The 23,501-nt window shown below is 35.9% G+C and overlaps 1 protein-coding gene across 1 annotated transcript in view; it reads right to left on the bottom strand.

The window, feature by feature from the left end:
* Positions 1 to 23,501, bottom strand: part of OTOGL (otogelin like) — a 155,511-nt gene that overhangs the window by 18,646 nt on the left and 113,364 nt on the right. Inside the window, exons 35-48 of the mRNA XM_027769725.1 lie at positions 22,519 to 22,598; positions 22,120 to 22,188; positions 19,593 to 19,651; positions 15,566 to 15,743; positions 14,912 to 15,054; positions 14,349 to 14,372; positions 14,162 to 14,254; positions 11,628 to 11,817; positions 8,921 to 9,135; positions 6,279 to 6,420; positions 5,241 to 5,426; positions 2,616 to 2,828; positions 2,042 to 2,146; positions 1,498 to 1,605 (exon numbers count right to left, since the gene is read on the bottom strand). Of these exons, the coding sequence (XP_027625526.1) occupies positions 1,498 to 1,605; positions 2,042 to 2,146; positions 2,616 to 2,828; positions 5,241 to 5,426; positions 6,279 to 6,420; positions 8,921 to 9,135; positions 11,628 to 11,817; positions 14,162 to 14,254; positions 14,349 to 14,372; positions 14,912 to 15,054; positions 15,566 to 15,743; positions 19,593 to 19,651; positions 22,120 to 22,188; positions 22,519 to 22,598 (1,805 nt within the window). The remainder of the gene's footprint in view (positions 1 to 1,497; positions 1,606 to 2,041; positions 2,147 to 2,615; positions 2,829 to 5,240; positions 5,427 to 6,278; positions 6,421 to 8,920; positions 9,136 to 11,627; positions 11,818 to 14,161; positions 14,255 to 14,348; positions 14,373 to 14,911; positions 15,055 to 15,565; positions 15,744 to 19,592; positions 19,652 to 22,119; positions 22,189 to 22,518; positions 22,599 to 23,501) is intronic.

Here is a 23,501-nt window from a genome sequence, read left to right as displayed (position 1 = left end):
TACTCCCTGAGCATACGGTTTTAAGCTTTCTGAGCACAGTAACAGTTAGAACACCACCTTACCAGAAATATAGAGCATTTAGATTTTCAGAATAATTTGTTCTTACCAGGTCAAAATAGCTCTGATTTATTTACCTAAGTTTGTTTGTTTGTTTGTTTCTTTCTTTCTTTCTTTCTTTAAGTGATTTTTGCTATAGGCTGTATGCACTCGCCAGAGAGAGAGAGACAGAAAGCGAGAAGTCACACATCAGGGGTTTGGGCCTACACAATCCTTCTCCTCCACTCTCCCCTTGGGATTTTGGGCATGCTCGCACACATGCCTGGCATGAGTTTCAAAGCCACTGGGTCTGGGACTCGAAATGCAGTTGGCCATGTGAGAATCTGGTGACGTAACCATTACACCATCTGCTGATCCTTACTTAAGTTTCTTAATTCAATATTCCAACTTATGAACAGACAATGTCGTAGTTGCTTGTTCTTTTGTCTGCTTGACATCCCTCTGCCAATTTTGATTAAAAATTCTGAGTCACTTTGAGGGAAAAAAACCCTACACACACACACACACACACACACACACATACACACAATCTTGGCATGACGGTTGATCAAAAAAGGTATCTCTGTCTCACCAGGCCACTGTCATGGAATAACAAACATTACACTAATCTGAATCTCCTTTAGTGGAACTGAAATCATAAATAGAGGCACATCAGGATAAGAAATAGAGTTAATTAATCATTATTGACCTCCTCCTAGAGCAATTGATTTCTCTCCTTCCAGAGCTTAGAAGTTCTTCTTCATCTTGATCTTCCCCAAATCCTTCCCTAAACTGATTATACTTAAACTAAGCAGAATCAATCACTTTTTTTCCACTTACAATCAAAGAACCTTAAGTGATTTAAAGAGGTGTGTTTTGACTTTCATAGGTACATCCGAAATCACATTAATCACCAATCTTTGATAATTCATTTGAAGTAAAAAATAGAAACTGATTTATCTTTTAATATTCAGTTAATCAGACAGAATATTTAGCTCCAGTCATTTCCCAGATGTACTGTTTCTATCATTCTTTATTGAAATCATAGCTCATGCATGACATACAGGAGATGAAGATTTAAAGAGATCCTATCATATCCTAGCAAAATCCATTAGTCTAGTTGGTTCTTCAAGGAAAGCCAGTGCCAAATTTTCACAAAAAAAAAAAAAAAAAAAGCCAACTAGATATTGATCTTATTATGGGAAAAAAAATCTTGATTTTATTATCTTAAGCCATGTTTAGACTGATCAATACAGGTTTTGTTGATAGACGATGCTATAAGTTATAATAATGATCAAGAGTCATTAAAATGTTGTATTTTATTTTCTACAGTTATTCGGTTGAATTCCTATGACTATAACATCAGAATATTAGTTACTAGCAGCCCTGTAAAATCATGAAATTTTTATCAAATATATTTCCCTCTCTCCTTTTTAAAGAAACGATCTCTAGAATACTCACTACAGAGTGGAGAGAAACAGCAAGGTTCTCCCTCTTGAACGTGAATCATGAATTGGTCTTCCCTGCATTCTGGTGTTGACACATTGGGGCATTTCACTGGGTCACATTCTGCAGAAACACAGAGCTATTTCAAAATCTGTATAGAGTGAGATGATAAACGAAACAGTGTTGTTTAGATCTCTTTGAATTTAGTGAATTAACTTATTTTAATGATCCTAATCTTGGTGGAAATTTACAAGAAATAGTACATGTGTTTGCTGTGTGTGTGCTGGGGCACACACTGCTGAGACACTGCTCCTCAGGCTGAAACCATATGCATGGCCTAGGTTCGATTCCCAACCCAACCTAAGTGTGTGTGTGTGTGTGTGTGTGCGTGTGTGTGTGTGTCTATGTGTAAGTTTTGTATTAAGAATTATCTTTAGCAAGACAATTCCCAATCTTTTATAATAAATCATTTCCTTGGAGAGACAAAAAATAAGAATCTAATCTACTATTCCCAGTGAACAATGCACTTCACTCTCACTTTGCCTAGTTGATTACTTACCACATTTATACTGAGGACAGCATGAAAGAAGGCTATGGCCCACAATCAATTTTTGACTATCTGTGCACGATGGGATAGTAGCTTCACACAAAGTCATGTCACATCCTAGAAATAAAAGAAGCATTAAAACATCAGTAAACATAACTAAAATCTTGCACTACTAATCCAAAACAAGGAAATGATTCTCACTTCTATTCGAACGACATGTTTTTACACTGCAATTAGATCCATTTGGCTTATAAAAGGACCATACATGAAAATGTAGTAGACTGAAGGTTTATCTATTATTGTTTTTACCCTTGATAAATTGAAGACTTCCCGATCCTTTCTCTTGTCTTGTATTGTTGAATATTATGAATTGCTAATAGCCAAAGTTTTGCATGTGCATTTGCTAAATCAACAAAACCATAATGAGACAAAACTTGCTTTGAGAAAATAGTATTTATGGCAGTACTTCATTGTTACCTCAGTTCTTACATTTTTTTCATACCAAGCATCGCGCATCCCTGATTATGTACAGAGACTATCAACATATTGTGTGGAGTTAACTGACTGTGAGGCTTGGCACACATACCGCAGACTTCCTGCAAACAGCAGGTCCACTTATCAATGATGCCCAGGACAACTTCAGCTTCTCGTTCACAGACGGGTGAAGGTTCTTCCTCGCAGTCAGGCTCTACAGAAATAATGCTTCCATTCTCCAAACACTGGTATAAGGCACATTCATCCACACCTCCGTTCCAAATCTCCCCAGCAGTACGCGGTTGGTCTTCACTATCAGTACATGCTTAAAAAGATCAATAGTGTCAGAACCTAAGCACTACAATAAATCAAGCTGTCATATTGTGGTTTCAGACTATCATAGGGCCCAGGGGTCCAGATTTCATGTTACAAAACTACCCTTTCTCTTTACTTTAATCTTTCCTCTTTCTTTTCATCAGATTAGTGAAAGTTGTTTTTTGTTTTGTTGTGTTGTGTTTTTCTATAGGGTGCATGCACTCGCTGGAAAGACAGAGAGAGATACAGAAAACAAGAAATCACCCCCAGGGGGTATGGTCACCCTGTAATCTCTTCTCTTCCATTCTACTCTCAGGATTTTGGGCATACACGCACATGCACCTGGTGTGAGTTTGAAACCACTGGGTTTGGACCTTGAATGGCAGTTGGCCACGTGGGAGTGCAGCAACATAACCATTACACCATCTGCTGGTCCTAGTGAAAACGTTTTTATAGTCTGCAGAAAATGTTACCCCTTCTATAACTATCTGTAAATTTGTATAGCCTATTCTATAAATAACATAATTTATTATTTTATACTTTTAAATCTTGTTAGTGTAATTTATTAACTCAGTAATATAAATTTAAATTAATTTTAAAATATTAACTGTTAAAAAGAATGTGGGCTGGCTCTGTGCTGCAGAGATAATGCACTGCTCATGAGAAGGTATGTCCCACATGACAACTGCAATTAAAATCCCTAACCTGATCAGCCTGAAACACACATGGCACATGTATATGTGTCCAGGATCCAATAGGCTGGAAAAATGAAGGCAGAATAATGGCATGACCAAACCCTATAGAGAATGCTTCTCTGTCTTTTTCTTTCTCTCTCTCGCTCTCTTTCTCTGGCATATCTTTTTCTTTCTCTCTCTCGCTCTCTTTCTCTAGCATATGCATGCACTCTATCAAAAAAAAAAAAAAGTAGTATTAGAAAACAAGGCTGCTCCCCACCTCACAGTAACTCTCTAACATATGAAAATTTGAAATGTTAACTGCTTTAAAAACTAAATGTGGAAAGTAGGCAGCCAGGCAAAATATTATTCAGTAACTGTTAGTTGTTTTATTCAAAGTTTCATTTTGCAATAAATATAGCCCTCTAGTAGTTTCTTTAAGGAATAGTAAAGGTAAATGTAGTTGCTAGTCACATCCCAAGTCTCCAACAAACTTCTCTTAACCTATTACTAGCACACCAAAGCTCAATGATTTTCAAAGACCTGATATAAGCAAGCCTATGTATTCTAGAATTGCATAGATACTTTCTTCCCTAGCAAACACAAGCTTCTGTCTGAAACTACACATGCATTTTTACTTCTCTGAATTTTCCTTGAATTATTAGCTAATTCTTTTTTTCTTCTGATCATTATGAAAAGCCCAATATATGACAAAGTACCATGCTGCAATTTTGTTTTGCATTTTTTAAAATTTACCACCATCATGGAGACAATGGTTCAAAATAAAGTTGTCTGAAATGAAAATAGGAATATCAAATGTTTTCTCCAAGATAATAATAGCTGTCATTCATGAGTACTTATCAAGGCACAGTGCAAATGCGAAATGCATTTAATAGCACAGTGGATTCCACATGGCCAACTGCATGGTTCCAGTTCTAGACTCAAGAGGAGCATGAAAACCACGCAAGTGCGTGTGAGTGCATGCCTAAAATCCCAATAAAAGGAAGAAATGGAGGAGAGAAGATTGTGGCATGAATATTCCCATGAGATGTGCTTTCTCGTTCTCTCTCTCTCTCTCTCTCTCTCTCTCTGGCAAGTGCACATACCTTCTAGCAATTTTGAAAAAACCATACACTTTATTATATTATGTAACCTTATGGTTACATAATAACCTAATGTAACCTCATTTCCTTATGGGATGACTATAATTTCCCCCTATTTTACAGATGGATAATCTCAGGCTCATGAGGAAAAAGTGAATCACTAACATACAAAATAACTGGAATTGAGTCCACAACCTACATTTAATTCTTAATTTGCTATGCACTTTCCCAGGTATTAGAGGCACAGGTAATGCTTGAAACACACACACACACACACACACTCACAAACATCTAATGGACACATGAATTTAAGCCTATCTATTGATGAAGATGTCTATAGTAATATCTTTGATTTGATTGATATGTACTGCACCCATGTTGGAAAGAAAAACATTTTGTATGCTATAAAGATTTAGTGATAAATGTAAATTTAAGAAATGGAAAAATAATCATTTTTAAACATCACCATTGAAGCTTTCCAATTAATCTCAGTTGAAGTCATATTAAAATCAAATTACAAACAAATTCATTTCCTTAAAACCCCTAATATCTATGTGTTATGTTATCGTAGCACATTTCTCCCATATCTGAAGAAGTTTTAGTTTGCTATACTCCTAGGAAGTCATTTTCCACTTTGCTTCCTACCACATTCTTTCTCCAGAATGCACTGAGTTGACTCTGGCCTGTGGAGAATAGTTCCATTTTTGCACACACAATCTTCTCTTAAGTTTACACATGGAGAGTGTCCATAGAACCATTGATTGAGGCACGTTCTTGCTTCACAAGGTCGAACACAAGGTTGATATTCCTTTCCCTCTGGACAGCTCAGAGCTATGAATAATAGAGGACAGAATATACCAATGGTGAAAGCAACCTATTTGAATTCCAGTTTCTGAAAATGAATTTTGTATATTTAGGTCTTTTTGTATCTGTTTTTCATTTAACATGCAACCATAAATCAAAAACTAAGTCATCAATTGATAATTTTGAGCATCTTCCAAGTATCCAGCTAGAATTAGGTATTATGGTCAGAAAAGTTTACCTGATTTATATCAAATAAATATAACCAACAGGCAGTCCACACTTGGCTGGCATTCAGTAAACTCTTGTGAAGGACTGCTCTGCATCATAAGAAGAGACAGACATAGAAGTATACTTTAAATATATAACTCGACCAAGTCATAAGAAAGAAAAAGGTGCCTGTTCAGGTTCAAGCCTTCACTATCAGAAGAAATTGCTATTCCTGAGCAGTTTCGACTTGAGGTTTTAGAAAGGTCCTGCCGATTTTCAATGATCTTAAAAGTCATACTGTTAAAAAAAAAAATGTACTCAGCTGGCACGGGTATAAATGGGTACGATCTCAGTGGAGAATGCTTTGACAGTGTCTAGTTAAACTGGAGATGCCATAAAGCCCTGATGAATCAGCCGTGCTACTCCTGAATACTGATTACGTCTGGGGAAGAGGGAGAGGAAAGGGACAGGAATAGGCACACCGGGACCTTTATGTGTAAGTGATATCAGAAGTTGGGTGATAAAACTGGTGCATGGGACATAGTTCTCTTTATCCATTTCATTCTTATTAAATTTGTGATTTAAAAAGAATGAAAAGAAAAAGAAAGAGATGAGTGTAATCAAGCGGATATTATTTAATAGTTGGAAAGATTATTTGAGTAAGTTACTTACAGCAATAATCAGGTGTCCTCCACTGAATACAGATGTCAAAATTGTTACACAGAGCCACATAAGCAGAAAGGGCATCACATTCATAGTTCCAAAAATAGGTATAATTGATCCACATCTTTTCACAGAAGTCCTTCGGTGAAACCTACAGATATATTTTCGCCTTAGGATAAGTTACATTGCTTTAGTTTGCTGATGTTCCTACACTAGTGTAAGACTATTTGGAGAATCAGAGGATAGTAAATTATTATTAATTATAGTTTCTCTTAGACCTTATATTTTCAAAAATTTATAATATTGATGTCACCTTTGAATTTTCAACACGTTTTTATAATAAGATAAATATCTACACAAATCTACATCATTCATTCTATGAAGAAAAAATAGAGTATGCTGACCTAGATTTAAAAAATAATTTTTACCACCCACCACCACCACACCCCACCACCACCTCCACCACCACCACCTACCACCAAATGAAAAAAAAAAATTATGAGACAGAAACAAGGAGATATAAGTTTCTTTAAAATATATACATTTTTGGGACCAAAAAAATGGCATAATGGTTACATCACTGGACTCCCATGTAGTTGATTGTGGTTTGAGTCCCAGGCCCAGTGGCTTAAAACTCATGCCAGGTGCATGCGCATATGTGCCCAAAATCCTGAGCAGAGAAGAAAGGAGAAGTAATTGTAGTGTGGCCATAACCCCTGCAGGGTGATTTCTCACTTTCTGTATCTCTACCTCTGTCTCTCCAGCAAATGCATGTGCTCTATAGCAAAAATATCTCAAAAAAAAAAAAAAAAAAAAAAGAGAAGAAATTATGCCATAGGGCATGTGCACTCACAAAAGAAAGAAACAGAATGAGAGGAAAAGTGAGAAATCATGTCAATATTTTAAACATTCAAAAATCTATATTGCCAAGTAAATTAAAGCTCCAGAAACACATGACATTTTTATCATATGATTTCAAATCCTTTGTCTTTCACCTCAGAGAACTCACAAGATAGGTCAATTTTGGAGTCTATACTTTCCTATCACAAGAATTCATCCACAGTGAGCTCCTTCATAACTTGACAATTGCTTTGCTCTTCCCAGACTCTTTCCTTCCGCGTATCTTGAGCTGTTTCAGTGTCTTTCTCACATGTTTTTATACCAGAGTTACTCAGTCAATTTCATCATTCTTCCTCCATTTCTGAGAAATGCATCCATCTAAACAGTTTCAGTGTCTAAGTCTTTGTGAAGTGTTCTCCAAACCTGTGATCTTAGGCACCTCCACATTGTAATTATTTACCAACTGGGATTCTTTAGGGCAGGAGGAGGATCTTACCCATCTTGGTATTACAAGAGTTTAACACAGTGCCTAACATGCACTAGATGCTAGCTTTAGCTACATGATTTATAAAATACTGCATTTGTCCTTTATCTCTCACTATGTACCTGTCTATCTATCTATTTTATTTATAGAGGGATTTTTACTATAGGGTGTGTGCACTTGCCAGAGAAACAAAGAGAGACAGAAAGAGAAAACTCATCCCTAAGGGGGATGGCCACGCTGCAATCCCTTCTCCTCCATTATCCTCTCAGGACATTGGGCAGGCATGCAGATGCAACCAGCATGAGTTTAAGACACCAGGTCTGGGACTTGAACCATAGTCAACTATGTGGGAGTCCAGTGGCATAACCATTGTGCCATCTGCTGGTCTCACTCTCACAATTTATTTTTAATGGTATAGATCATTTAAAATATCTATTAATCTCTGAAACTCAGGAAGTTAGAGACTATTTTAAGTAATAATTTTATTTATTAATTATTATTATTTCATTTTAAATTTAACCGGGGTTGGGGGAGGAAAAGTGAGAAAGCAAGCCACCAGATCTAAGACTCAAACCATGGTTGGCCATGTGGGAGTCCAGCACCTTAACCACCATGCCACCTGCCTGTCTCAGAAGTTAGAGACTATTAAAGACCAATTTAAGAGACCAGCAGATGGCATAATGATTACATCACTGGACTCCCACATAGTAGACTGCCATTTGAGTCTCAGACTTAGCGGCTTGAAACTCACAGTGGGTGTGTGTGCATGTGTACCCGAAGCCCTGAGAATGGAGAAGGGATTGCTCCATGGCTGTCCTCCTTGGGGGCGGGGGGGGGTTGATTTCTTGCTTCTGTCTCTCCCTCTCCCCGTCTCTCCAGTGTGTGCATGTGCCCTATAGCAAAGATCTCTCTCAAAAAAAACAAAAACAAACAAACAAAAAAAGACCAATTAAATTAAATATGTGACAGATTCTATTACAAGCACATGACTAGGAGGCCAGGAGCATAAAGAACTGATTAAAGCTCACTGTCTTGGTTTCTATGCTGAATTATCAAGTAGCATTGATCTCTTTCTGTGACAGGTATTTATTCACAAGACAGATTTTTTTTTTCTGAAATCTTAGATACAGTTCTAACAAACATAGGGAAAAAAAACGAAATTATTTTTCTGTCTCCGTAAATCTAAAAATACCACATCATTCTGAATTCCAAAGCATGCTGACACAGAGAGGATAAAACATTCTCAATGGAAGAACAGCAATTTATTGGCTTTTACTCTTAATATGTCTAACATGACATTTCTTGTTTATGGTAGAATTTGACTTACTTTATCATGGCATGGAATGAAAACTCTTCGATTTAATAACTCAATGCAGTGACTGCAATCATGCTCAGTACAATTCCTAGCAGGTCTTCTTGTTGTTACTTCAAGTGATTTCTCGATTTCCCAGCTCTCAATAAATAATTCTATGTCTTCCAAATTTGTAATAATTGTACCATTTTGCATCTTTAGGTCATCATCTGGATCATCATTGCAAATCCCTGGAAAGAATATGTGACATTTGGAAAAAACAATTTTTACTTTAAATCCAAATTTAGGCAGTATAACTAAATCAGGTTAATAATTGATTTGAAATGAACAAGGCTAATAAGTTGCCAAGTTTGTATCCTTTGACTTAAACATTGATAAATAAAATTGTGAGTTTGATTCTGTGATAAAATAGTAGAGATCTGCCTTAACCAGATCAGAAAGAAATCATAAACCTAGAACTCAAGGTATATGAAGAGATCATAGTAGACTTAAAAGAGGAGATTGATTCTATTCCTACTGTCTTGCACTATTATCACCATCCTCTAATTTAAGAACTATTGGGCCATTTTTTTTTACATATTTTTCTATATAAAAAATGTCATGACTTTCCCAACAACCTAATATTAAATTTTAAATCTGGTAGGTATTTAAAAAAATGGATACTTGGTTATTCACCCCTAGGTTTCCATTCCCCTGGGACAGCTTTGCCTGAAAACATTATGTTTTTTCTTCTTAGGAACAAACACTGGCTAGCACCAAGCACCTGATACCACTGAGGTGAGTGCCCAGACTGGCATAAAGGTAATCCTTACTTCTTAGCACTAGCAACTTTCATAGGTAATCCACACGTAAACCAGACAGCTCACAGCAGTCACTTAGACACACATAGGGTAACTGTTGCCCAACTCAAGATTAAACTGGGAATTCTAGGACAATCTCTCATTATTGGGCAGTTGATGGCTAGAATGATTTGACTTGCCACAGTCTCTAGCTTCACTAAAGAAGTCCTGACTAAGGATAAGTTTCCTCTTCATCAAGTGCAATGCACTGCCCAGCAAAGTAGAGAAATGGGACCAGAACCCCAGTCATATGTTAACTAAATCTCAACCTATCTTAAGGCATAATTGTACTCAATTTCCATGACCCTGGGCTATATGCTTGGTTTGGGTAACACTCTTGTTCACTACCTTTTAGTTCACATCCAGCCAAGTGATCCTGACAACACCCAGATCTCCTAACTAACCACCCTTCTTCAAAAGAGATCATAGAGTTTAGGGGGTGACCTCTGGTTAGCTAAAAGATGACCCTAGCACCTTCTCCATAGTGCTTAGCCAAGAATCTAGTTGGCAGAGTGTCTGTCTACATAAAAGCAGAGCTTAATAGCCAAAGAGGGGAGAAAAAAAAAAAAAAAAAAAAAAAAAAAAAAAAAAAAAAAAAAAAAAAAAAAAAAAAACATGAGAAGTAAACAAAAATCAGGCCACTCTAAAGTGATTAAATCATAGGAGAAAATATGCTTCCTCAAGTCCATTATCACTCACTAATTACTACTGAATTACTATGAATATGCAGTAATAACTATTTCCACAATAACCTTATGTTACCATAGAAGCTTGTACTACATTTAGCATACTCCAAACAAGCAAGGATATACAAACCATTTTAGCAAAACTCCTCTCTAAATGTTTATGCTTTTATAGAATAAATTTTGATATTTCATGTAATTTGTCGATGGTAAGAGTTTAGGCACTCATTTTCGAGTTGTCAGCGTCACTAATAATGTCAGACACACAGATGATGGTCCATAAATTTGTACTCAATTAAAATTGAATGAGGTTAAAGTAAATATCACATTTATACTAAACTAACATTTACTGACAGTGTATATTAATCAATAATTAAGTGTTTTACATAGACTTTCATATTTAATCCTAACAACAATCTTGACAGGTATTACTGCCACCATCTTAAAATGAGTGAATTGATGTTCCTTTAAAGGAACAGAGCTATGGAGGATAGATACCTCATTCGACTTTAGAGCAGATGCCGAAAGTTAAGCATTTTTGTTGTTGTTATATACCTACAGATATTTCTAATTTGTTTTCTTTGACTTATAACTCTTTATATATCTAAACAAGATACTGCAATATTAAAACCATATGTAAAGGTATAGCTAAACTTTACACTTCATAAACAACTGAGTAAATATTCAGAATATCGGGTTCCTTCAGGATAACACGAGCAGTTTTCCCAGATTTCAAATTTTTAAAAAGTGCCAGTTTTTCACGCCGGGCGCGTGTGCGTGCGTGCCCAAGATCCCGAGAGGAGAAAAAAAAAAAAAAAAAAAAAGTGCCAGTTTTATCACTTACATATTGAGATAACATTGGTACCTACTTATTAGCACTTACTAGAACTGAGTTGAAATATGTAAAATAATGCTGACAGTTCACTAACGCTTAACAGAGACAAGCTTGTAGAAATGTAAAACGGCAGCATAGTAATAGTACTAAAGATATATTTCCATAAAAATCCAAATTCCAGTGTTATTTCATACTTCTTAGACTATTTATTCCAAGTCATTGCTTCCCTCAATATTTTCATGGAAACTGACATTAATATCACATCTCAAATCTGAAAAGTGGGGCAACAGGGTCCAAAATGGTGAAGTGTGAAAAGGAAAAAAAAATAATGTTAAATAAATCAAGATTTGAAGAGCAGAGCTCACCACATAGTCCTTCTGTGTAGGATGACAAGTTAAATTGGAAACCAAAATGAATATCTAGGATTCCTGTAAGATGAGTCCACTTTATAATCAGTCCAGCTGGAGTAGTAACCACATACATTGAACCAGAATCTTCTATGGACAGTTCTTGATTTGAAAAAGGCAAAGGCACAGCAATAGAATCCACTTCTACCTGAAATAACACAAATGCACCTGTCATGAAATGTTTATATAAATAACACTCATTAAAATGAGTATAATACAAGCTATTCCACTTCTGATTCAATTTTTTAATTAAAAAAAAAATCTCTGCTGCTGCCACAGCAGCTTATCATAACCTCTAAGTTATTTTTAATTCTCCCTTTGCTATACCTTGCTATATTCAGTATTTGTTCTAAATTCAATACCTTTAATTTTCCTCAAAATTGAACTTTCTTTTTTACTGTTTACTTTCATGTCTATTTTCCTCATGTGTGTTGATTACACCATAACCATCCAATATGAACTTAAGGTAATAAAGCTATTTTCAGGATCTTTTCTTTATTTTAGGTTCTTTCTTTGATCTTATAAAACAGTGTTTAACTTTACTTTTAATAAAAAGCATGTGTCAAGCACAGGAAAGATCAAAATTCAAGCAATTGTACTTAATGAGTTCGGACTGGATTCTAGACTGCATTTTTAGTTCTTGGTAATAGTAATTAGGCAGTCTAAGGATTATGCAGTCGTCTATTACTTAAAAGTGGGAATATATTCTCAAAAATGCATTGCCAGGCAATCTCATAGTTGAGGGAACATCTCAGAGCATAGTTTAAGAAACCTAGATAGTATAGCTTACGACATACCTAGACTATACAGTATAGTCTATTATAATCTTAGCAGACTTCGATCATAGATGAAGCCCATCACTGACAGAAATTCTATAAATATGCACATGACTATACTTTGAAAAGCAGTGCTTTAAATAATGACAATGACATGAAATCATGAGCTGATACTGGCGGTGAATTTCATGAAGTTAGTCTTCACCGATAGCAATTTCTCATCTTCATATCTTGCTCATACTGCTAAGCTTAGGCCGAAACATTTCTTTCTAATAAATCTTTAAGATTTATCTTAGTTGTCATCTTTGCCATAAAGACCTATCTGACCTCCCTAAAAGCATATTAGTGACCCTTCTCTCTTTGTCCATGATATTTTGGTCATCGTTCTTTCACTATTCCTCCTATTGTTTTAATAGGCAGATGATTAAATTTATGCAAGCCACACAAAACCACATCTTATTTGAGACCAGACTGTGTTGTTTCATTGTGTAAAATAATTTTGTAAATGACCAGTGATTAGCTAATTATATCATCAGTAAATGACCAGTGGAGAGGCCAAAAATAAGCCCTTCCAAATGCTCAAAATAATGGCACTGATGAGATTTGAATTTATTTCCTACCCATTTCTCATTACTTTATCAACATTACTGAAATCAAAGGTATGTACAAATTTATCTTTCTAAAAGTACCTCATTCACAAATTTGAAGTTTTACACAATTTAAACTTCTTAATACCTTCTTATATGTTAGACTCATTTTACCATCAGTATTTCCCAAAGGGGGAAAAAAAAATCTATAGACCTGTGCTAACAGACTGAATTATTTTGAGAAAGCCTACAATAGCTCAACCATTTTAAGCAAAATCTTTATATAGTTTTTTTCTCGTATTTTTAGAAAGAACCATTTTGATCTCAGTGAGACAATCAAAACTCATTCCAATTTGGTAAAAACATGGGAGGACTTCATGTGTTTATTTTAAGCTAATTTTAAAATTAGCTTAAATTTTAAATTTTAAAATTTCATTTTAAAAATGAAATTAAAGCACAAGTTTATTTTGGTACAAAAATGTCTTGAAATTCATGCATAGTTTTTTCATAATATACATATTCCATAAACTTTTTGAAGACTTTTTGTATATTCTTCGATGTATGGGTTTTTCCTGTAAAACCTAATGATTCCTTTCAACTTTTAATTGTGCATTGCTCTTTGGTTTATTTCAATAAGGTTAAATATTTCTTCAGTTTTTATTTCAATTATCATTTATTCACTGAAAAATTAATGGTGTCAACACCGAGAAATCAGTCCTTTCATCTCTTCTCTTTATTCTGGTATTTTTGGCTACCCTCTTTTCAACATTATGATCCCTCCTCTTCACATCAATTTCCGCTTTGTCTGATTTGAAACACAAACACTAACCCTGACACAAAGAAGGTTGGCCACTCATATTATCCAACAGGGCGTCAGCAAGTCTAACTCCACCCTTACAGTTAACCTTGCAAGGGAGAAATATTTGTAGCAGCTGACACATGACGGATGAAGAAATGCAGTATCAGAAAGCACAGTTTCAAACTGCCCATGGAAAGAATGATTAGACATAATTGAAATAAAATTTAACTGATATATTTCATTCTCCCTCTTTTTGGAAATAATTATGATTATATCATTTCTTTTTATTTTCTTCTAATGTAAACATAATTTTTAACTCTGTGCTCTTACCTTTCTTGCTAGCCGATCAACAAGGAGTTTACTTATAGGTGTTGTCACATTTAACTTCTTGAAACAAAGTCCAGAAATTCTTCCAGAGGAAGACTTAATTAAAAAAAAAAAAAATAGATGTTATCAAGTTAAATATAATTTCAGCAATAAATAGAATGAATTTATCGAATGCTTTGCAAGTACTCACTAGTTTTCTAAATGAGTTTCCATTCTGAAAAACAAACAAAAAAATGATTTTATAAGAAATGTATTACTTGACTTATTGAAACATTATTTGTTTTAATGTTTTATGGCTTTAAATGTATTTATATAAAACCTTTTTTGGATTAAATATCAGATAATTGATCTAAGTAAGTTTTTTTGTTTGTTTGGTTTTTGGTTTTTGGTTTTTTTTTTTTTGGAGAGATTTTCACTGTAGGGCGCGTGCGCTCGCCAGACAGACAGAGAGAGACATAGAGACAGAAAGCGAGAAATCACCCCCCAGGGGGGATGGTCACGCCGCAATCCCTTCTCCTCCATTCTCCTCTCGGGATCTTGGGCACGGACGCACATGCGCCCGGCGTGAGTTTTAAGCTACCAGGTCCAGGACACGAACCGCGGTCGACTACGTGGGAGTCCAGCGACATAGCCATTACACTAACTGCTGGTTCCCTCTAAGTACGTTTTAAGCCTATATCTACACTAAGAACCCCTAATGTTGACAAGTTACAGATCTATTAAAAAATGACTTTAAAATGGATTATCTCCTACCTGATTCATCGAACATTTTTCAATATGAGCAACTATAATCTCCCCAGGAATTCTTATTAAGATGTAAGAAGCCATACTATATAATGCTGCATTGTTTCCATCAAATGTAATAATACTCAATTCTGACAAGATGGAACACCGACCTTAAAAAAAGAAAATATGGCAGTGAGTGAACTTGGTCTACTAACTATTCATATTTTTGTAACAATTACTTTTTTTAAAAGTATCTTAGGCTGGCTCTGTGACATAGTAGTAACTAACACAAGCAAAGCTAGATGCATATGTAAGATCACAGGTTCAGTTCCCCAGCTCCCTATACACAGCAGGCATATATGAGTGGGCCCAATATCCTGATTGGCTGAGAAGGTCAGGGTGCAGGGAGGATTGGGATGTGAGACCCCATGGAGGTGCTTGATTCTCTTTCTATCTCAATATCATGGAAGAAATAAAAACTTTTTCAAAAAAAATCTCTAATCAGCCTTATGATGTTTGATAAAATGCAACTCTTAAGTTACATACTATAAAACTAAATCATAAATCAGATAAAGAAAGCTCAGAAACAATAACTTTGGTTTCATGAAGCGACAGGTTCAAAAAGCAACAATCTCTTTGGATTAAAAAAAATTGACCACCACATAAGAGATGTAAACTTACAAGGACATTCCCACTCTGGACAGCAGATATCACTGTTCACTTGAACAGGCCTTCCCCGGAAACCACAGTCAGGCATTGTCACATCTTTCGGGCAATTAAGAGACCAATTGTATAACTTCCACTCCATATCAAGGCATATATATTGGCTACAATTATAAACAGGATCAAATTGCTGAAGCTGTCAATAAAAAAAAAAGGCATATATATTGGCTACAATTATAAACAGTGTCAAATTTCTGAGGCTGTTAATAAAAAAATATATATATAGTAGGTTTGGGTCACCATTTTTAATTAATGTTTTCCATTGATTTTTTTTTTTAATTTCACATACACACTGCCTATAGTGTACATTTCCTAAATACAAAAACTTTTTTAAAAGAATTGTTTTATTATTATTTTGAATTATCTATAAGGTATATGCATTCATAAGAGGGAGACAGACAGACAGAGAGAGGAAAGTGAGAAAATAATCCACCAGTTCCAGCACTCAAACCATAGTCGGCCATGTAGGAGTCTAGTGCCTTAACCACCACACCATCTGCTGGTCCCAAAACGTTTTCAAACGTAAAGCATTAAAAATTCACTACAATTTTTACTGATATACTCTCTACAATGCTCAAGAGGTACTTAATTTCAGCTGTACCTTTATATTCATTTGATAAAAGAATTGCCTATATACATGGATGAAAAAAATAGTCTTCGAAATTCTCTAGATCAGTGTTTTGCAAGTAAAGTAAATTTATATGGTAGCAGTTAACCTTTCTTATAATTCTGAGTAAAGTTAATAAAAGAATATAACTTCTGTTAATGTCAATTAAAAAGAAATTACAATACTCCCCAAATATTTTATTAAAAATTCAAATATGACACCAGTTTGACAGTACCTAAATAGTATCATTATAAGTTCATTTTCATACAGTTTGAAACTTATATGAACAAATAACAATAAAGAAGAGGCAGTTTAGAAGTCATATTTTATTAAATTATGATAATAATTCTAGCAATGTTAAACCCAACATTGTTCTGTCAACCTAGTTTCCTCCCACAATAACCCCCTGAGATAGGAGCTGTTATTTTTCCTATTTTACAGATGAGGAAATCAGGATAGTGGTTAAAGTAACTTGTGCAAGGTCCCATAGCTAGTAGGTAGTAGAGCCAGAATTCAGGTTCTGGCACTGTCCTTCAGGAATCATCTGTGCTCTTGATCGCTAATCTACATATCAGGATTTAGGAAGAAAAATGAATAACTGCTTAGCACCTATCATATGTCACACAGTAATAAAATATTTAATTTACTTCTCTCTAAATCTTTTGAGTCAGTTTCTATCATTCAAATACTATACGTAATTTAAAAAAAATAATAGAGAAGTTAAATCATTTTTAAATAGTGAGAATATTAAGTAATGATTTTTAGATTTAAGAGGCAAAGATAGGCTCAATTTCCCAGAATTATCTGTGTACTAGTGGTACCACCTTTCAGGTACTGAGCTTGTTTCCAGCTAACAAGAAAAATAAAAGCAATTAGAGGAAAATTAAAGCCCTCCCACTAGCTAAATCATGAAAATGATTTCATATCTGCCACTCTACTGAAACTATTTTTGAGAAAAGATACCAATGAACTATACATTGCTAAGTCCAATGACCAATTCTCGGACCTCATCTAACTTACACTATTAATAGATTTAGTATGATTTATTACTTCGTCTCTCCTACAATCCCCTACATTTTATCTTGCTTCAGTGACTGATGTCCTGTGCATGTTTCTCATCTCCTCTTAACCTAAAGTTCTAGTGACCCCCTTCTCATCTCTATCTGCACTCACTTCCTTTGGGATCTCACTAAGTCTTGTTACTTTAAATCCCATATAGCCATTGAGAATTCTCAGAATTTTATTTTAGATTGACTTCAGTTCTACACTCCATGTATATTTACCAGATCTACACATCCGAAGCTTTTTGATACCTATATCTCTAACTTAACATGAAAAAATTGAACTAGTGCTTATTCCCACAATTTCCTCATTCTCGTGAACACCTATCCTTCAGTTTCTCAAGACGAAAATCTTTGAATCCTTGATGCCTTTCACTTACATCCTACATCTAATCCTTCAGCAAATTCTACCTTCAAAATATATCCAAGTCCATGTGTTTCCCATCACCTCTTCTGCTATCACCTGGTCCAGCCCACCACCATCTCTTGCCTCCTAATTGCTTCTATTCTCTCCTTATACTCTGCTCAGAACGCAGCACTTGAAATGATCCTGAAACAAAACACATTATGTCCTTCCTCGGCTCAAAAATACACAATCGCAGCACTTGAAATGATCCTGAAACAAAACAGATTATGTCCTTCCTCGGCTCAAAAATATACAATATCTAGGGAAGCAGCAGTTAGTGTAATGGCTAAGTCGCTGGACTCCCACATAGTCGACCGCAGTTTGCGTCCCGGACCCGGTGGCTTAAAATTCATGCTGGGCGCGTGTGTGTACGTGCCCAAGATCCCGAGAGGAGAATGGAGGAGAAGGGATTGCGGTGTGACTATCCCCCCTGGGGGGTGATTTCTCGCTTTCTGTCTCTATGTCTCTCTCTGTCTGTCTGGCGAGCGCACGCCCCCTATAGCGAAAATCTCTCAAAAAAATATATATGTATACACAATATCTTCATCTGTTGTTGCCTTGGTATTTACAATGATCTACAAGGTCTTACATAATCTATGTCTTTCTCTGTCTGTCTGGCGAGCGCACGCGCCCTATAGCGAAAATCTCTCAAAAAAAAAAATATATATATACACAATATCTTCATCTGTTTTTTTTTTTTCTTCATCTGTTGTTACCTTGGTATTTACAATGATCTACAAGGTCTTACATAATCTACTTTATTTACTACTGTTTTATCCCTTCCTTTCTTAATGCTTTCCTCATTATTATTTTATTCCTGTAATATAGGTCCATTTTCACATCAGGATCCTTGGTTTGCAGGACCTTCTGCACGGAGCTCATGCCTCTGTGATACTCTCTCTCTCAGCTTTTTCAGATATTTTGCTCTGAAGTCATTTAATCCAACAAGGATTTTCTGACCATCTTATGGAAAGTCATTTTATTTTCCTCCTGGGCCGTACCTTCTAATATTTTATATAACTTGCTTACTTATTTTGCTTTTTGGTTCTCTCAGAAAATCCAGTAGAATGTAAAATTTGTAAGGCAGGAATTTTTGCCTATGTTAATGTTTTATCTAAGACATCAGAATAGTACCTAGCTAAGACAGATATTCGGTAACTATCAGTTGAATAAAAAGTCTCTCAGAATAAATGTCACATTTGAAGTGAGGAAGGGTCTGCCCATGTCTCAGCTGAGAAAACTACTAGTTGGAGAGGCTAGTAACTTCTTTTCTTACTTACCAATGTATCTTTACCAACTTTCATAATGTCTAGCATATAATAGCTGCTTGATAAATATTTTATGAATGCTGATTTACAGACAGTACACACTAGAAAATTTTTAAGAAATCACTATGAGGGACCAGCAGACGGTCTAATAGTTATGTTGTTGGACTCCTACGTAGTTGACCACAGTTCAATCCCAGACCTGGAGGCTTAAAAACTCATACCAGGCACATGTGTGTGTGTGTGCATACCCAAGATCCCGAGAGGAGAATGAAGGAGAAGGGGCTGTGGCGGGGCCATCCCCCGAGGGAGTGATTTCTCACTTTCTATCTCTCCCTGTCTCTCCGGTGAGCACACATACCCTATAGCAAAAATCCCTCTCAAAAAAGGAAAGGAAGAAAGAAAGAAAGAAATCACCTTTGAGATCTTATTTAAATGTTTTTTTTCTTGGTGTAGTAAGAAGCTAACTAATAAATAACTGAGTTAAAAAAATTGTTAAAATGTAATGCATACTTATTATCTTTTATCAAATATGGACTAGAAAAAAAGCATTCTTTTAAAAAAGTTTAATGATGTTTAGATAGTAATATAGAAACTTGGGCATAGGCTATAAAATGACAAATACAAAAGATTTTCCCAGGCCTACCTCACATTCCAGACCTGTCGTTGGTGTTAGCATGTCTGACGGAGTTATTGTTTCTGGACCTATTAGAAATGAAGACGTAATCCCCATTATTATTGATGGAATAGTAGCTATCATATATGAAATTCATATGTGACAAAAAATGCGGTAGGAAATTTTATAAATTGAATATATTATTTCATTTATTCCTTACCAGAATCCTGTGAAGTAGGTAATATTGTCATTTTATAGATAAGGAAATTAAGGTGCAGTAAATAAACAGAATTCAAACTCCAGCAATCTGCCTTTTAATCACCATTCTATAAACACTGTCACAGTCTTGATGGTGCCAACATAACTGTCTGAATAAGTAAATATATGATTGGTATCACTAAAGGTTCCTCAGGAGGCGTTTTTTTTTTGTTTTTGTTTTGTTTTGTTTTGTTTTGTTTTGTTTTGTTTTTGAGAGATTTTCACTGTAGGGCGCGTGCGCTCGCCAGACAGACAGAGAGAGACATAGAGACAGAAAGTGAGAAATCACCCCCCAGGGGGGATGGTCACGCCGCAATCCCTTCTCCTCCATTCTCCTCTCGGGATCTTGGGCACACACGCACACAAGCCCGGCGTGAGTTTTTTAAGCCACCGGGTCCGGGACACGAACTGCGGTCGACTACGTGGGAGTCCAGCAACATAGCCATTACGCTAACTGCTGGTTCCCTGTTTTGTTTTGTTTTCGATAGGCTTTTTGCTATAGGGCACGTGCACTCACCAGAAAGACAGAGACAGAGAGATAGAAAGCAAGAAATCACCCCCCAGGGGTGAACGGCCATGCCACAATCCCTTCTTTTCTATTCTCCTCACAGGATTGTGGGCACACACACACATGTATCCAGCATGAGTTTAAGCCACCAGGTCCGGGATTCGAACCATGGTCGACTACATGGGAATCCAGCAACATGGCCATTATGCTAACTGCTGGTCCCTTCAGGAGGATTGTTGTATATTGACCTTGTATTCTGAAATGTTGTTGAACTCAAATATTATTACTAATACATCAGAGTAGATTCCTTAGAATAACTGATATATAAAATCATGTCATCTATAAATAAAAAGAACTCTACTCTTCTTTTTTTTTTGGAGAGGTTTTTGCTTCAGGGCACGTGCGCTCACCAGAAAGACAGAGAGAAACAGAGAGACAGAAAGCAAGAAATCACTCCCCAGGGGGGATGGCCATGCAGCAATCCCTTCTCCTCCATTTTCCTCTCAGGATCTTGGGCACGCACGCACAGGCGCCTGGCGTGAGTTTAAGCCACCGGGTCCGGGACTCAAACCGTGGTCGACTACATGGGAGTCCAGTGACATAGCCATTATGCTAACTGCTGGTCCCTCTTCAGTTCTTACCCCTGAGGATAATAGAAAATACTCCATATCCCTTACATGTGAACTTAAGTAATTTAAATAGTTTTAGATTGTAGAGATATATGCTAAATGCTGACTTGAAAATATTAGTGAACTCAAAGTAGACAGCAGTACTTAAAAGAATTATCAATCTATTCACAGGTATTAGTCTAAGCAGTCTTTTTTCATAGACTTATTCCTTCCACAGATTTAATGTTAGGAAAGTACATACAGCCCTTCTCAAAAAGTGTTTAGAACTCTCCTAAATTCACTGCTGCCTAAAATTTTACAATAGAGTGATTCTTCATCTCTAAAAGGGTGATTAACACCTCTCTCTGAGGCAGCTCTTATAAGGATTTAGTGCATGCCAAGTGCTTAATTCAATGCCTGCTGCATAATAAGTAATAATGTTAACTAATAAAAATAGTGATACTGGTAGTGGTAGTAGTGAAGCTACTATTGAAAAAATCATAGGGGTCCTTAGAATCCTTCAATGATTTTTCATTGCCTTCAGGAAAAAAAAATGTTTTTTCCATAAATCCTTTAGGTTCTGGCCCCTGATACACTCTCTGATCCAACCTCTTGGTGCAATCCCCCTCACATTACATGGCAGGTTTTAAAGTGAGTGAAGGAAGCATAGCTAGGAGCCCAGCATACTTCCTTGAGTCTGGGACAAAACACAAAAATGAAAATGGAGGCACTTAAAGAAACTTCGATTTATATATATGAGAGGAAAATGAAGTACAGGTTTAGTTTGAAGCAAACATTTTTTTAATCCATGCATTATTTTTTTTTTTACAATATACTTTTTTCATGAACTTTTTGAGACTCTTGTATGTCTCCTTAAAACTAACTGAATTATGTGAAAATGTAAGCATTGTTTAGTAAAACCTGAACTTTGGGATCAGGTTTTAGAGTCTTAGATGTGAGGAAAGTCCAGTAATTTATACTAACTGAAATGGACAAAGAGTCAAACTGAATGTAGAAGCCATTCAGAAAATGTAGTGTGGTGGGCCAGTGAAGAGCTCATTTATGAAACAAAAGTGACTGCTGGGTTTTCTATAATGAGGTAGTACTTATCTTAGTAGCTGTGATAAGTGTGCCAAGACAAGTTACATAATGCAAATTTTAGTATCTAAAACTATAACAATACCTATAAACATGGATATAGATGGCTTACCTGGAGGCATTAATGCTGGTTCTGTGGGAAGCACTGGTATGCCTAGGAAGAAACAAATATGTTCTTCCTTAATCTGTATTTGCTTATAATGAGACCCACATAATTCACAAAGGGCCCTTTAGCTTTAAGGAAGATATTTTGGAAAGAAAATGGAAAATGTTTTGGGAGAGAAAACAGGAGAGATGCTAGAGGGAAAATTTACACTATTTAGAAAGTAATTAACAACAACAACAAAAAAAAAACACTATGGAAAGGATATTAAAGAACAATCTATGAACTGTCTGTCTAAAATTTGTTTATATCACTTGCTTCATAGAAAAAAAAATCGGCATGCTTCAGTTTCAGGATAAATTAAACAACGATCATACTTACAGTCTCCTGGATAAACACATTTGAGGGTGACCTCATCAAGAATCATATTCCTAGGGCAGTAGGGCAAACATCCTTCGATTCTTTACATAAGGAAAAAAAAAAGTGAAAAAAGTTTAATACAAAATAAGCACATTTGTCATAAACTAAAATATATTCTTCCTAAGGTTCTTCTAGTCCCTTGTCAAGCACTAAAAAAATGCTCCATTTGCTACTACCCTATTACACTTCCTTCTATGAAATCAAAATCTAGTAGATGATAAAAGAATATCATTATGATTAAATCAGAATTTAAGCACAACAAAATACACACTTATGTCTGGGGCACACTACAGCCATTATAAATGAGTAGAAATTCAGAAGAATCATTTATTGAGATTTTAATCTGTATTTGTTGTATGGTTACTTTCCTTGCCTATTACACTTCCCTACATCCAAGCAGATTGACATATTCTCTGATTATCCTTGCCTTACGGATGTTTAGAGAACAGAATCAGCAGCTTCAGGGGTTCTCCCTGCCTATTATTAAATCCTAAACTCATTGAAAGGATATTAGAAAAGATTAGAAAAAGATTTTTCTGTGTTGGAAGGATGGAGGTAAGACATGATTTCAACTTTTTGAGAACAGAGAGTAATGGACAAAGGCTACAATTGTTTTTAGAGAGATTTTTTGCAAAAGGGTGCATGCGCTCAGAGAGAGAGACAGAGACAAAGAGACAGAAAACAAGATGGCCACGCCACAATCCCTTCTCCTCCATTCTCCTCTCAGGATCTTGGGTACTCACTCACACATGTCTGGTGTGAGTTTAAGCTGCCGGGTGTGGGACTCAAACTGTAGTTGGCTCTGTAGGAGTCTAGTGATGTATCCATTATGCCATCTGCTAGCCCCTGAGGCTGTAATTGTTTAAATAGTGGTAGTACCTGTGCCCAAATTTGTGGCCCTGCTCTGGGAGAAGGTGGCTACAGATGAACCCAGGAAGTCCAGG

Source organism: Tupaia chinensis, unplaced genomic scaffold, assembly GCF_000334495.1.
Source record: "Tupaia chinensis unplaced genomic scaffold, TupChi_1.0 Scaffold000085_1, whole genome shotgun sequence".
Lineage (NCBI taxonomy): Eukaryota > Metazoa > Chordata > Mammalia > Scandentia > Tupaiidae > Tupaia > Tupaia belangeri.
The sequence above is the reverse complement of the archived record's forward strand: the minus strand, read 5'-3'. Positions and strand labels throughout refer to the sequence as shown.